The sequence below is a fragment of the Ischnura elegans genome, chromosome 1, assembly GCF_921293095.1.
Source record: "Ischnura elegans chromosome 1, ioIscEleg1.1, whole genome shotgun sequence".
Taxonomy (NCBI): Eukaryota; Metazoa; Arthropoda; class Insecta; order Odonata; family Coenagrionidae; genus Ischnura; species Ischnura elegans.
Window position 1 is genome coordinate 163,788,390 of NC_060246.1, and position 15,038 is coordinate 163,803,427.

The window sequence follows — 15,038 nt, forward strand, 5'->3', positions numbered from 1 at the left end:
CCCCGTGAATACCGATTGGTGGCTTGAAGGCTTTAGCGTAGACTCTCTACCTGGAAGGCAATCGCCCGGTATTTTTTTTTTATAACCTACGACGGCAAAAATACGTCTCAAACCGTATTGCTGAAAAAAAACTCTTTTCCACTAGCCCCACGCTTAATTAACGATCTAAATTATTTATTATCATTCTGTTAAGGAGACGAGATAAATCTTCGGTAGGCCGGCTATCTAGACCCAATGACGAGTAATACTTTTGGCAATTGCGCAGCAATGAATTTCGATTAATATATAAACAAAAAAGAAGATTTGAGGCAAGAAATAATATTAATATGCGTAAATTGATAGAAATTTCGTGTGTACTTAGCGCAAGTTCACGTTTTATCACGAGAGCGTTTAAGATTTTTGATTAGGCTACACTGCGTTGCAATGTTTCCCCGAGGAACGAATTTGCGCTATATCGAAATTGCGCTAATCGAAATTGCGCTATACGAGACATGGGTGTAATCATAAGGTGTGTCTTCGGAGTATGACGGTCGGATGGGTTTTCAAACATCCTCCCATGGCATATTTAATTCTCTTCCATGTACAAGATAAGCTGGACAATACCCTGTTATTCTATGCTTACTATTTCTGTACACAAAAAGGGCAAAATTGAGATGTTCATCCCAATCTGAGTGGTCCTGCGACACATAATGCGAAATGACAGCTGCAAATGATTGGTGCGCTCTTTCTGATCTGCCATTGGCGGACGGGTTATAAGGGGAGGTAAAAATCGACTTTACGTTTAGCAAGGAACAAACCTTGTTTATGAGCTGAGAAGTAAAATTTGATCCTCGATCAGTCAATAAGTACTTAGGCACGCCATGCCTAAAAATAACCAATAAGCAAGAAGCAGTTGGTGTTACTTTTGGTAGTTTTAATATGGCAATAATCACAAGTACAGAGAAATCACAAAGTATTATAAGGACACAGTTTTGCGGCACACTCACAATGCAAGCCCAGAGGGCTGGGTCTATCAGGTCGAGTCGGCCGTCGGTCTGCGCTGGGCAGCGGTGACACAGGCGAACCGATCCGGTTGACTCTGAGGCCCTGAACGAGTGGGGCTGAGCGAGGGACTCACAGGATTTATATACCCCTCCAGACGGTGGGTCGGCCGTCGCCAATGCAACATTATATGTCCCTTGCAACAGTATATGCGGTATATGCTTTCCGCAACATTTTATCCTAAGCCGCCCTCAGACGGCGCAGCGGGTCGGGTGACGCTGACGCGGCTACAATGTCCTCGCGACATCAGCTCCAAGAACGCCAAAGAGCCACAAGGAATCAACAACTGCGCCTCTCGGCCATAGCAGAGCACACATGGAGTGGGCCGAATCACAATCTTGACTATGACAATGCAAAAGTAATTGCCAATGAAAAGAGATACTTCCCTCGGATCATTAGGGAAGCTATAGAGATTATGAAGACACCGAAAAACCTCAATAGGGAGAATGGATACCAGCTCCCTAACACATGGAGAAGAGTCCTCAAGAGTAAACCCAGAGAGACAGGAAAGAGCCGGAAGGTGCGGGCCAATTAGAAGCCACCCGGGCCTCCTGAACCAGCCAATGAGAAAACACTGGCCTGCGACGAGGTGTATAAGAGACGGGCGATACCATGGATCACCACTTCATTGACCTGAAGAAGCCTGCTGCAATGCCGGCGAAACTTTTGTCTGCAGAGATGAATCTATGCGGCAGTAACCCCAAAAACCTCCATGCTGAATCCTCACCACACTGTCAAAGCCTACGCAACGACTCTTATTCTGCTCCCTCAACGATTGTTAAAGTTTTTGTGAGGGTCCTTGGACAAATACCAAAGGGCCTTGTGCTGTCTGTGTGCATGATGTCCAGAAGAGCTTTGAGTGAGAGTTTCTTTTGTTCTCGCCATGAGAAGGATGATTGCAACCAATGGAAAGGGCATCTTGTTGCATGTATGCCTTATGTTTGACCCCACCTGAGTCATTCCAAGGGTAGGGATTCTATGAGTTACTGACTACAGTGCCATCTCCTGAGGTACCTCAATTGAAACAAATATTAGGAGGAAATTTTGAGAAAATAAAATATCTTAACCAGGTGGGATACACCCCACACATTGGTAACTGAATTTTTACATAGTTCAAAAATGGCTTGCCCAAGTATGTACGCACAAAAGTGGCTGTAAATGTCATCTTTGTGGGTAATGAAAAAAAAGGAATGAACTTTTTGGGGTCGTCGGAGACTACAGGTTCATATATTGACTACCAGATGGCATTACCTCTGGGTACGTAGTAAAGTCTTCTAACATTCCTCCCCCTCCCCCCCTCTCTATCTCTCTCTCACAATCTCTCTCAGTCATCAAAGCAGCGCTCCACAGCCAAGTTGACCACGCTGGTGGACTTTCCGCTGCACGGATTTGACATGGGCCCTCACCTGGCAGATCGGCTGCCATCATCGGCCAATGGCGTAGTGGTCGGGGGTGGTCTCAACGGGGAGCAGGGACCCCTGGGAGGTCTGGGCTGGTCGCCATGGAAGCGGCCACGCAGTCGGCACGCGCAACGCCGCGATGATGAAGACAACGTGTACGACCTGTATGCCATCTGCAACCACCACGGCCAAGACCTGCAAGGAGGACATTACACAGGTAAGAAGATTGTTTTCGATTATTTTTGTTTGCTTGCGAATTGCACCATTGCAACCAACAGAGCTTTGTCTATTTAGCAGGGTTGTCATAAGTCAGGAATGTCATTCATGGCGTGTGGAAAAATTGATGTCATGACAAGTAAATCAAAATAACCTTGATACTGTCTGCTGGCTGAGGACTTCATCTTTGGAAATGCATCACTTTGATGTAAAATCATGTTAACCATTGTTTTAGGAAAAATTACGCTAATGACAATGCCACATTGCATTGTTTAGTTACATTATACCTTTTCCCCAAATTTTTATTTGAATATCTGAGCTCCCAAGAAATTCTGGAAAAGAATTCCTCCGCTCAGCACTCAGCTTCAACATGTTTCTTTCATAGAAAAGTTGACTGCAATGTGAACTATTCTGGGGAAGCTGTAAGAACTGCGATTTGTATTCCCAATCAAACTGGAATCTCTGGTAAAGGGGGCTGTGATTGGTGAAGTTTTTAAAAAAATGTTATGTATTGGTTGAAATGAGAGTGCAGGCAAGTAAAAGGGGAAGTAGAGATTTTGGAATGGCAATTTGAATTTAGGTATCTTGTAACAGCCCTGTTTAAGGTTGAAAGGATTACACTTTTGGAATTTGATTTTCAACAATAATTTAGTTTACAGGCCAGATGTTAACAAATTTTGGTAGAGGTGACCAGATACAAAGGTGGTTGAACTGTTACTTAACTATAGGTTGTCTATTACTACCAAAATGGTAACTGTGGAATGGTGGGCATGAAATGATTCTTGAGTGAACCTCAGTGCTTTGAAAAACAGCTATCAAAATGGTTATGGATGGATCACTGGTGTCGCTCTGTCATCTAATGGGGAATTTTGGTCTTCTGAAGCAATATGCTCTGTCTCTAGGTTATTTGGACTGTCCGAATTCAAAAATGTTATTTCTCATGACTTCATGTTCATCTGTTGTGTTGTTCTCCATTGTCACAGTCAGTGCTCATTAGGAAGCTTAGTATCCACATCCATATTAATATGTACCTGTCCCTTGGTATGTTTAATGGCTCTCATACTTCAGTGTCAGCTCTGTTCACAATTTTGAATCCCAAGCAAAGAGGTAGAGATCTGATTTCCAAAATGGGTCTCAAGTGGAATAGGGTAGTTTCCTTCATCAAAGAAGATAAAAGGCATTGATTGCGATTCATTACCCACCATTAGTGAATTTATGGTATGCAAATTATTTGATTTTACAAATCCCAGTTTAGACGAATGTTAATGGCCAATTTTAACCTTATTTGAAAAAGGCCAGATTGGCACCCATGCGATGCCATTCCACGTGACGTCACAGGGACCTAGTTTATATACGAGTAGATAGGAGTTTTACATTTTCTGAAATTACCAATGCATGCATGAGGCACAGAGCTCAGGGAAACATGCCTTAATAATCACCTATTAAAATTGCCTATGTTCGGAAAGTTTCCTTCGTTTGATAGGGGGATAATAATCCTTATTGAAGCCAAGCACTACCTGCTAGCTGGGTACTCTGCTACCTGCTAGCAGCCTGCATCATAGTAGTGCTCATAGCCTCGCACCAAGGTGGCCTCTCACAGCCACAGTTGGAAGGAGTTTTCTCCTAGCAGGAGAAATGTGATCTACATGAGGTCCGACAACCATAGGTCTATTCTGATTGCTTTTGGGTACATCCTCGTTGGCATCTTATCGAATGATTTTCTCTGCTCTTTTGGACATGCCTCCCAAGCTTGAACAGAATTGCGTCCATTCTCTCCCCGCAGCATACTGCCGCAACCCGTATGATGGCCAGTGGTATGCCTTTGATGACACTAGGGTGGAGCGCATTGGTGAGGAGGCGCTGGTCACGCCTGCCGCCTACATCCTCTTCTACCAGCATCGCAGCCTGGGCAGCGGCGCTAGCAGCACCAGTGGGTCGACGACCTCGTCATCAGGTGGGGGTGCCACGACGCCCACAAGCAACAACAACGGCAGCAGCGGCCAGCAGTCGTCAGCATCGACATCCTCCGGCACCACGGACCACTGGGTGTATCGCATGCCGGCCTTTGAGTTCTGTCCAGCGTCGGCCAAAGGTAGCAAGTCGCAGGAGGTGCTTGGCAGTAGTGGCGTGCCACCTTCCAGTGGCGGCTTCCTCCACGAGGGTGGGTCCCGGCACTCGCTCGGTCTGCTTGCTTCCCCTCTCTCCTCTGTTGTGCTACTCTAAGGCTTGCCAGATTGAGCAAATGACCCAAGTGCACAATCACAGCTCATCTAGCGTTTGAAATTGGTTTAAAATGAACTGTGCACCAAGATCTATCTCTGGAAGGTGGACACTGCGGCCACTGCATGACAAATTGGGTTTGAATAAATAAGAATTAGTTCCTGCTGGAACAATTGAAGGGTCGTTTGCTCAATTGCCAAATTGCAGCACTATTTTTTATTGTTTTTGTATGCTAGAATCCCTGTCCTCAATGTGCCTGTAAATGTTTTGATACTCCTGTTCAACGTAGTGAATTGATGCATGCTTGTGTTGGGAGGTGGGGGGGGGTGGGCAAAGCTGCTCTCCTCATCCTGTGCATTCTCCTGTAGAGAGGGCTTTCCCCTCTCTCATCAGTCTGCATCGGGTGTTGGAGAGGAAGTTTGCTAGGCCAAGATTCAAGTGCAATGCAATTCAGGGAATAGTCATTGGATTTTAAATGGGCAATCGGGGAAATTGGGGAAAACCCATGGGATATGGAGTGGATCGGGGAAAGTGTCCATTTAGTCCATTCCCTCTCCTCATTGTTGGAGGGAATGGAATCGGTGCAGACACAATGTCAGTGATGGGCTCCCCTCCCACTGCTAGAGTTCTTTTCATTTCTACTAGTCTTCCTCCTCACCAGCCAACAGATAAACAATGATAAGCCATAACAAATCCATCTGGATAGTAGTATTTTTTGTTTTAAAAATCCCTTTTGTTATTTGCAATTTGATTCCAATGAGTATTTAGTTCTCTTCTCTTTTGTTGTACCTCTTGAAGTGGTTCTTTTGGAATGTTTGGTTCTTGTTTTGAGCGTCTTGTAATTTGAATTTATCATATGTTACAAATCGATTTCCATTTCATAGATCTCAGTATAAACATAAGGACTTTACTGTGCGAATTAAATAAACCATTTCGATTCCCAAATTTCTGGTTGAGTGCTTCAGCCAATTAAGGTACTAAAGTCCCATTCCCCTCAGTGGAAATGTGTGGATTATACCTGGCAAGATTTTCTGAACTGCTGAGCATACAGGACTAGCAGCCCAAGTCATGCGCACCGCACCACAGTGAGAGAGCAAGTCCAAACTTTGAACACTAAAGGTGTTCGCTCTTGACTAATTTCAGTATGCTGGGGAATCCTGATTTGAATTACTGTCAACACAAATGCCTTTTTCTCTGTGGAATTTTCGTGCAATTTGTGCATTGCACGTCACTCCATGAAGTTATCTCGGTAGCTAGTCTCAGTATACTGACGGAAATGATGACTCTAATTGTGGATAATGGATTCTGTTCTTCATAAGTGTTGTTTCATTAGAGGTAAAAATTTTTTGCAGAGAATGGCTTTCCTTGGGTTAGGGTAAGGTTCAGGTATTTAAGTTTTACTCTTTGAGCATTCATAAAATGTGAAAAATGGACAACATGCTGTGGAGCAGAAAAAGTGTACTTAAAAATTAAGATGATTAAGACTAAGAATTTGGGAAAAAATACCAGAATCACATTCAAATGATGAAACTTGGCTTATTAAATGCAACGTTTTTTGCTGTTCTGTGAGCATTATCGGCAATCTTGGTGCATTGCATCTCACATATCACCCACCCCTCATCTATTTTTGTGAACATCTTTTTGATTCAATCTCTCTCTCTCCTCTGACTGCAGTGAAGAAGCTGCAGGAGCCATTTCCACGTCACTGTCTGGGCTACTCTACGCTGCAGCCCAGCTGCCGTCATGAAGTGAGGAGAGGCACAGACGAGCACCACTCGGACGACGAAGTGCCCCTCGCCATGGCACAACACAACAAACAAATGGTTTGCTATTCTTGAAAGCCATTCCCTCTTCTTCTTTGCTTCTGTGACTTTTTTTCCGCTGAATGTACTCATCTGTTTACTTCCCACGGTATTGCTGACCTGCCATTTAAGAAGTGACATCTAATTTTTTTTTACCGATGTGACCGAATCACCTGGGAATAATGCATGGTTACTGGCAAAATGTTAAAGTAGGATTGCTTTTTACTAGGGATGGGTCGGTTATGTTTTGGTTTTGTTCTTGGCTGCAGTTCTTAATTTAGTTCTCAAATGCTGTTTACTCAATCCAAAATGAAGATTTTGGTGGCATTTTTAAATATAGTAGACCATAATATCAAATTCACTTGTAAAACGAGGCAGAAGGCCCTCTAAACTAGAGATGGGTCGGTTCCAGACCCGGTTCTCGGTACTGCTGGTTCTTGGCCTGTGGAACCAGTATCGAGAACCGATCGCATAAAAGTCGGTGCTTGGAACAGTGGCGAGGATTTGAATTTGGTGCCCAAAGCCTAAATGGTCTGCTGTGTATTCAAGGCCAAAAAGTGGAAAAATGATTTTTTAAATGCATTCATTGTTTCTGATTGCATGGCATCCATGTTTTTTTTCTTTTGAGAGTTGCTTGCTGACACGTGCATTTAAGTGTTCATCAGTTTGTTGCTCTCGCCAACATCGTAACATTTCTGTAGCCACGGCTGCTTTCAAACGAGCTGACTTTTCGCCTTCCTCCGTTCACGGCACGGCACCATTGTTTCAACTTACCATAGGTCCCTACGGATGTCTTTAAGCAAATTGCACTGTTGACGGCACGGCACCCATTTCAATCCAGCCCGGTAATGCACTGTCTGCGGTAGGAAATAGGCACAATTCTACGGTGAGGCCGCTTTCAGATGAAATGACTTTTCGCCAGCTGCTGTTCACCTGAATTTCAGGTGGCTTTCAGACTCTCTGCAATGCCGTGTGCTGTGCCGTGAATGGCCGGCAGAAAATCGTTTTGTCCGAAAGTGGTCTTATGATTGAATCATGTAAATATACAGTAATTCTTTGACATACGAGCAAGTTACCTTCTGAGAACTTGTTCGTAAGTTGATGAACCTATGCAAGGCATCGAAAATTGGAGTTACCCTTTAGAATGCAACACCGCTTTACAATTTTGCATTAGCTGAGTTGAGCAGTTTATTGTTGAGGTTATAAGAACTATGACAGTGAAGCATGCGAATGAGTAGTCAATTAAAGTAACAATTCAAGCTACATTGCAGAATACAGATAGATTTAGAAGGGACTCACAAATTGCAACAAATTGACAGATGTCATCAGAATTGGAGGAGTTTCACAATTGATCCTGATTCGATGCAGTGTGTAAACTGTGATCCAAGCATATTTCACGCGGCCTTTCAAAATTTACTTCGACCACTACTGTTTTCAGCACTTCAGGCAATATTTCTGTCAAAAAAGGAATAGATTAGACCCAGATGAGGTAAAAATGTTGGATTTTTTTACAATCAAAACCTGAAGAGAGAAGCAGTGGCTGATGCACTAATGTAATGTGACATATTGATTGATCATGCATTCTTTAACAGCGTGATACTGAAACTTTTTTACTTGGCAAATAAAATTATGGAGATGATCTGAAGTCATTCAATGGTTTCAGGCTCAATTTGGTGGAAGTTGAAGTTCACAAATGACAAAACGACTTTGTTTTCTTCCACGGATTTATTTTCTCGGTACGACATGTTTCAACCTCAAGAGGTCAAGTACTTGAAACATGTTGCGTTGAGAAAATAAATCCATGAAAGAAAACAAAGTCGTTTTGTCATTTGTGGAGTTCATCCTTGGAACCGAGTATCGAGAACCGATGGGGGAGAACTGGACTGGTACCAAGAACCAAAAAATTTAAGAACCGACTCATCCTTACTCTAAATTACTTAGACTTAACAATAAAAATATTTAAAGAGATACTAGATTTGATTTCATATGCCATGGAGCAGTTGGAAATTCTTTAGGGCCAAACATCCAGCTTAGCTCCATCAGTCAACTAACAATTACACTCCTGGAATTCCCCCATTCTTAATGTGTTTTCCCAACCCTCCCCTCAAGACCTTGCCACCGTACAGATACCCACCACCCAAACATCCCAACCTCTGTAAATTTAGGCATAGTTCAAGCCATACTTCTTTTTCCTTTGACTCTCAGTAATTCTTGCGTAGGTCTCCGATGTTCACCCAATTATGTAAATACATGGAATGAAGCCTATAGGTCACAATAAGGAGATCCAGAATTTGGAATTTGGAAGTGAAATATGTGCAATAATAAATAATGAGTGTTAAAGTGAATGTGTGCATAAACGCATTTTAAAATCATAGTTTCTACCTCATTTTCCTAACTTGAGCCCACACTCTGACTTCTTTCTAAAAAGGATTTGTAATCTTGTGTGTAGATTTTTTACAGGAAATTTTCAATCTCTTGAAATCTCATATACTCACCCCTCTCATATCAGTCAGTACAGCCTGTTTGAGGGTTCATTGATGATTTGAGGTATCTCCCCTTTCGTTGTTAATTAGTGTCACAAGTTGTGAAAGATTCTATCTCTCTTCTTAAAGGAGTCATCAGAAGTGGTGGGTTGCCTCTCATGCATGGTGCTCCAAATCCTTGTTCATCTTTCGCACTCGCCTCTCGTCCCTTGCTCACTCTTGCCCAATCGCTCTATCCTTGCAGCCTGCGCTCCAGTCTTCAGCCTCCAGCCCTCTGATTGTGCACGTGACGACCGAAGGTACGACCCAGGACGACCTCGGAGAACCACCTTCCCCCCCTCCTGCCACGGACACACCCAGTGACGAGTCTTCCAGCGTGATTGCCGAGTCAAGCGTGTAGCGACGTGGTGGTGGACGGACAATGCCATCTCCCATGGGAATTGCTCAGTGGCGTCCTTGCGTGGCGCCTGGCGTTCAACGCAAGTGTTTTTCTGGTCAATGGCCAATGCGTAAATATGCGAATAATAATTCCTCTCCTCTCACTGCGTTGTGTGATTGGAGGCCTGTGATATTGTGACTGTGCGCACGTCATTCCCCCTGGCGGCAATTTGAATTGCAGCTGAAGTTGTGTGCGTTGTTGGTGCATTTTTGGTCTTTCCCCTCCCCTCCTTCCTCGGTGGCACGCAACAAAGCGCGCATGCCCTCACTCTCCCCCCAACCCAAAGTACATTTCCTCTCTCTCTCGATCGTAGTGAGATAGGCCTCCAAAGATGCCTTAATTGCCGCACTGTTGTCGGTGCGCTCCTCATCATCCACAATGTTATTATTTTTTATGATCAAATTGTAAAGGTCTTCTCTGGTTCTGGAGATTATTAAATGCTTTTTTAAATGACCTTTGTAGGTTTTTCTGAGACGATGTGATGGTTTTATCATTTTTATAAGGCTGATGCTGAAATCAAGTGTGCATGTGTGCAGCAGCGTGGGAATGTGCCTCATTGTTCCTCGGCTGCCCTCGTGTATATCTCCCAAGGCTGCCTCGAATGAGACGTCTTACTGATATTGTGCATTGTAGGCCGTTCTTGTGTGCGCATATGGTCTCTGCCTTCCACACATTGGGGGGATTGCACATCTCGTCACTGACTCCTTGCGTGTTGTGTTGCAGAGGCGTTTTGCACTCGCTGGCGCTCATTGTCACTTAGTCACTCCACCAATAGGTTGCATGCCTTTTTCCTTCATTTTCCTCGACGGCATTTCTTACAGTGCCGTGTTTGTGACTTGATATTTTCAAGAGATTTAAATCTTTACACGAGTAATTCCAATTTAATGAGATGGGATTTTTCAAACCTCATTTTTAATCAATATTTATAAAAGGAAATTTTCAGATTGTCAGAAACAGATGTGGTATTTGGTTTTCCATTGGAAAGTGCATTGGGTATTTTTATACTATTCCAGTGCTGTGGAGATTATAAAGAAGAGAATTTAAATAATAGCTATATCACATGAATTTTGAATATTTATGGATTTGTGTGAGTAATAGATTTGTTCATGAAGTGCAGTCTCAGTGAAGAGCTTTTGGATCAATTACTACGGCTCAAGGCTCTCTCTTCCGATGTGCAATGCTTGTCCATTGCAGGAGGCAATATTTGGAGACATTTTGTTTCATACGGTGTCTACATATGTACTGTTGGCTGCATGAATTTTATCAATAGTTAGCCACTTTATCACGTATGCAGCTTCTATTGTTGAATGGTTTCTTCAAATTTTCTTCCTCTCATAAGAAATGCAACGGTATATGTTAATTATTTTATTATAGCTGAACTGTTTAATTTAATTGCCTCCATTGGTCAGTTCTCTCCCAGTTTTTCTTCCATGCTGCACCGCAAGAATTGAGCGTGATTGTCATGTCACATGAGTGAACCTTCTATCAGGCGTGACCTTGCTGCACATATTTATTCTCTGCGTGCAGACTGTCAGTCGAAATCGAGGACCATCAGATGCTGTGTGGCTGGCGATGTTGTTGGTGGGGTGGCTGTTGAGTGGTGTCGACCGCTTTTGGCTTCCGTCATCTGCCATTGGCTTCAGCAAACAATATCTCACTCCTGGAGAAAATTCCTCTCCGCCCCTCTTGTCTGATCTATAGGGAAGGAGTGTCGGATGACATCTGAATGCGGAGCTCCTCCAGTATTCTGTGGTGCGCACTTTGTTTCCCAGACTTAGAAATATCTTATCAAATTGTCCTTTTACCCTTCTACTCAGTACGTTCATAATGACTTTATCTAGGCCATAGCACTTTGGTTAGGTCATTGCGTTGACATTGTGTTCTTCACTGGATGTGTATGACTTGTGGATATTCTTTTCCAGATGTGTGCCTGTGTTTTGTTAATTCTTCGCAGTTGAGAGAAGGGAGGTCTGCAGATTTCATATATCCCAATGTTTATTGGCTTTATCAGTTGGGAGCTGATAAAGCCAATAAACATTGGGATATCAGTTGGCTTTTGTGGTTCTACGCTGACTCTTGCGTGTTTTGCTCATCATTGAATGTTGCAGCAACAAATAGATGCCTGGGCAATTCACAGAAGCCCTTAGAATGCCTTGTGATGACTGCTTGTCGCAAATGCCTTAAGGTTTTTCTCTGGCTATCCATGATTTTCTGTTTTTTAGAGTTTTTGAATCAACCATCTTTTGGGCAAATGGCGATATTTTTTGGAAATTTAGTTATATCACAGGCAAACATTTTTAAGGTCCAAGGATATTTACCCAGTACCCAGGTTCTGACAAATCTTGACTTGGTCATGTCACATCATTTAATGACCTTGTCAAATGGCCAATACATTGATAATGACATGGTTTGTTAAAAGCTGGGTTGGTTAATATGGATCATAATAAATTCGAGTGTGTTATTACTTGGAGCTGTGGAGTGAATGCTTGCCTAATCAGCCAGTGCAGTTTTCATTATTAGACGTTTATTTAAATTCATGGCCACTGATGAGAACTTGGAATGAATGTGTGACCAACGTGAGTGGCATCGCTCTTGCAATGCGTATTTGCTCCTGAAATCTACCACTACACTTAGCCCCACGAAGCATACTGCAATTCTGTTTCGCAATCTCGTGTTCCCTTCAAAGACTGCATTTGTTGCTCACATTTTGTCTCTGTTCATGGGTTCACGAGGGTGAATGTTGTGGACTGTATTAACCCAAGCAGCATCTCGTGTCATTTTTACGTCAACAATTTCTCTCTTACGTTTGTTTACAACCCTTGGCTGATATGATATCATTAAATATCACTTCAAATACTAAAACTTGATAATGCTGCAAATGATAAAATTGTGATTAAAAAAATAACCCCTAAGTTAAAAATTTGATATCATCCCTATTAGTGAAAAATTGATGCCAATAAAATATCAAAATTGCAAATAAACGTTGGCCAGATGATATTTTTCATAGCAGTGTACGGTGGCTGATATCAGAAATTACGGAATGATGCCTGTGTCAGACCAAATGATTGAACTGGTAAATATCACTTCGTTGAGAGAATATTTTATCTCTTTGTCTAGTAAGAGATTAAAGGTAGATGTGAAGTGACGTGATAAAGATTTCCCTCTGCTGCTTTCTCAATTTCAAGTGAAAATTTTAAATCTTTGGTAAAAAATACTTGAAATATCACTCTGTATTACAGTGGTGCAAGACCCTGAATGCTTGAGTTCCAATCATTCAAATGTAAATGGTATTTTAAGGGTAACGGTCTTTATTTGAAATTTCATGAATTTTCTCATTTCATAAGTCAATTAGAAGAAATTCTTATTTATATCTACATGACCTTCACTGTCTCTTGCTATGCTTGTCTCTTGACCAAATGTGACTCAACATTTTGTTGTGAATAAATGACTTTTGGGATTTCCAGTGGACACCGCTCACTTTATCGGAAACTTATCTCCAAATATAATAATTCATTTGGAGCAAAAGAATGTTGAACATTCTTTTAGTTTTTCTCGTGTACGTTTGTGGGTTGGTATTCGTGAGGACCCTTTTACCCTCCTTTTCAAACCTCTTCATGTTGATTTGGGAATCCAATTGGAATGTTTCCGTCTTGGTTTGACAATGTTGCAACTGCCGCCACGTCATTCTCGAGAAAAAAAAATATTTTTGACTTCTTGCTACCGTTTCCTTAACGTCACCATTGGGTCAAATATGATGTCACACATTCGATGACTATAGTTTATTTTTTCCTGTGATACATTCCTTTCTGTTTTCAAGGTATTGAGTGAAACTCCTTTTGGGGCTGTAATTTAAAATTTTACTTCTATTTCCACTATAGTAGCCGCCATGTAAATTTTTTTCACATTGCCTCACCTGTTTTGCTTCTGGTCAGTGTCTCAATTTTGAAGGCCCTCTTTTCATATGAATTTGCTCTGACTGTTTGTCCTTATATAATTATTGCTGTAAATTGATTGCTCTACCAAAGTTGAAGGCCCTGTGGTCATTGTTAAATAATTAGCAAAACTGAAAGTAAAAAAAATAAAAAATGTATATATATATAAAAGAGTTTAGCATGGATTTGTTTTCCCAGAATGTGGATTCACCTTGCTAGTCAAATTTCTTAGTCGAATGGTTTCAGTTCTTCCTGAGAAAGCATTTCAGTCTCCCTAATAATATTTTTGCTTCTAAAATATGTTCACATGTCATGGAACAAGGAGCAATACATTGTTGACTATGTGATGGTAATTTTGGGGAGAGGACTTCTTCAATTTCTATGTCTTACCGATTGGTGGATCGAAGAGTGCTCACCCGTTGCCTACGAAGTGTGCTCACTTGCTTTGGTATTTTGCGCATTGGCTGAACTCGAATCTCTTGCAGGTGCGTTGGAATAGCATTCTCAAATATTATAAAATCCTCTCCTCATTTTGCATTCCCTGTGTCACCTTTCGAATTCCCTTGTTGTTTTGAGAAAGTCATTGCGCCAGTGTGCGCGTAGATGGTGACTGAGGCTGAGGCATCCACACAGCATGTGTACCGTGCGCGACTCATTTGCGTTTTGCACTGGTGTCAGTGAGCTCTGCAGCAATTTCAATGTTTGTAGTCTGTTTTGATAGCATCCTCACCAATGGAAGTATGTACTTTGCTCATTTTGTATCAATGCCAGTGATGGAAATGGTGAATCTGTACCTGTTTGACTCAGCCTTGAGTGTAAAACGTTGTTTATTTTTCCTTTTAATCAGCCACCTCAGTTATTTTATATGTATACAATTATATATGCATGTATCTATATGTTTGTTATATATATATATTAGTCATTGTCTTGTTGTCGCGGCTGCTGTGAATGAGGAGTGCTGACGGTGTGTTTGGGCAAATGGCCTGGGAGGTTGCATGCATGATACAAACCTTGTTGCAGTTTTGAAATTTTAGACAGATGTACATACATACCTGAATCAGCTCAATTGTTTGCTGATGTGTATATTGATATGTTCTTGTACTTTCATTATTTACATCTACATTGATGTAATGAGACATTAAATATATATTGTTACATATGCAATTTTTTCATTGGCATGACTTGTGATCAGATGGATGCTTTGGTGGACTTGTGGCTCCAACAGCCAGTGTTTGGACAATATAGAATACCCATTGGGAGCCAGTTACTTTGGAGTTAGCCCTACAAACCCTCATTTAGATGTGGGACATATCCATGCGTGCCTAGAATAATATTAATCTTATTTCATATTTAACACAAAAAGGTGTTATAGTCTTTGTTACTATGAAATTAACAAGTCTAAAAGATGCAACAGGAGAGATCACACCGCTTCATATTAAGTTTGGATTACAACCCTGGAGAGATTATGATGTCACTCAGCAAATTTTTCTGTTGAGCACCAAATA

At 41.9% G+C, this 15,038-nt stretch overlaps 1 protein-coding gene across 2 annotated transcripts in view; it reads left to right on the plus strand.

Annotated features, from left to right (window-relative positions):
• The window catches only part of LOC124173037 (ubiquitin carboxyl-terminal hydrolase 43), a 38,038-nt gene extending 23,346 nt beyond the window's left edge, over nucleotides 1-14,692 (plus strand). Inside the window, exons 9-12 of one of the 2 annotated variants that reach the window (XM_046552560.1) lie at nucleotides 2,370-2,658; nucleotides 4,441-4,818; nucleotides 6,552-6,700; nucleotides 9,407-14,692. In XM_046552560.1, the coding sequence (XP_046408516.1) occupies nucleotides 2,370-2,658; nucleotides 4,441-4,818; nucleotides 6,552-6,700; nucleotides 9,407-9,562 (972 nt within the window). In that variant the 3' untranslated portion in view covers nucleotides 9,563-14,692. The remainder of the gene's footprint in view (nucleotides 1-2,369; nucleotides 2,659-4,440; nucleotides 4,819-6,551; nucleotides 6,701-9,406) is intronic. The other variant, XM_046552565.1, reaches the window with a different exon arrangement.
• Nucleotides 14,693-15,038: the final 346 nt, after the last annotated feature.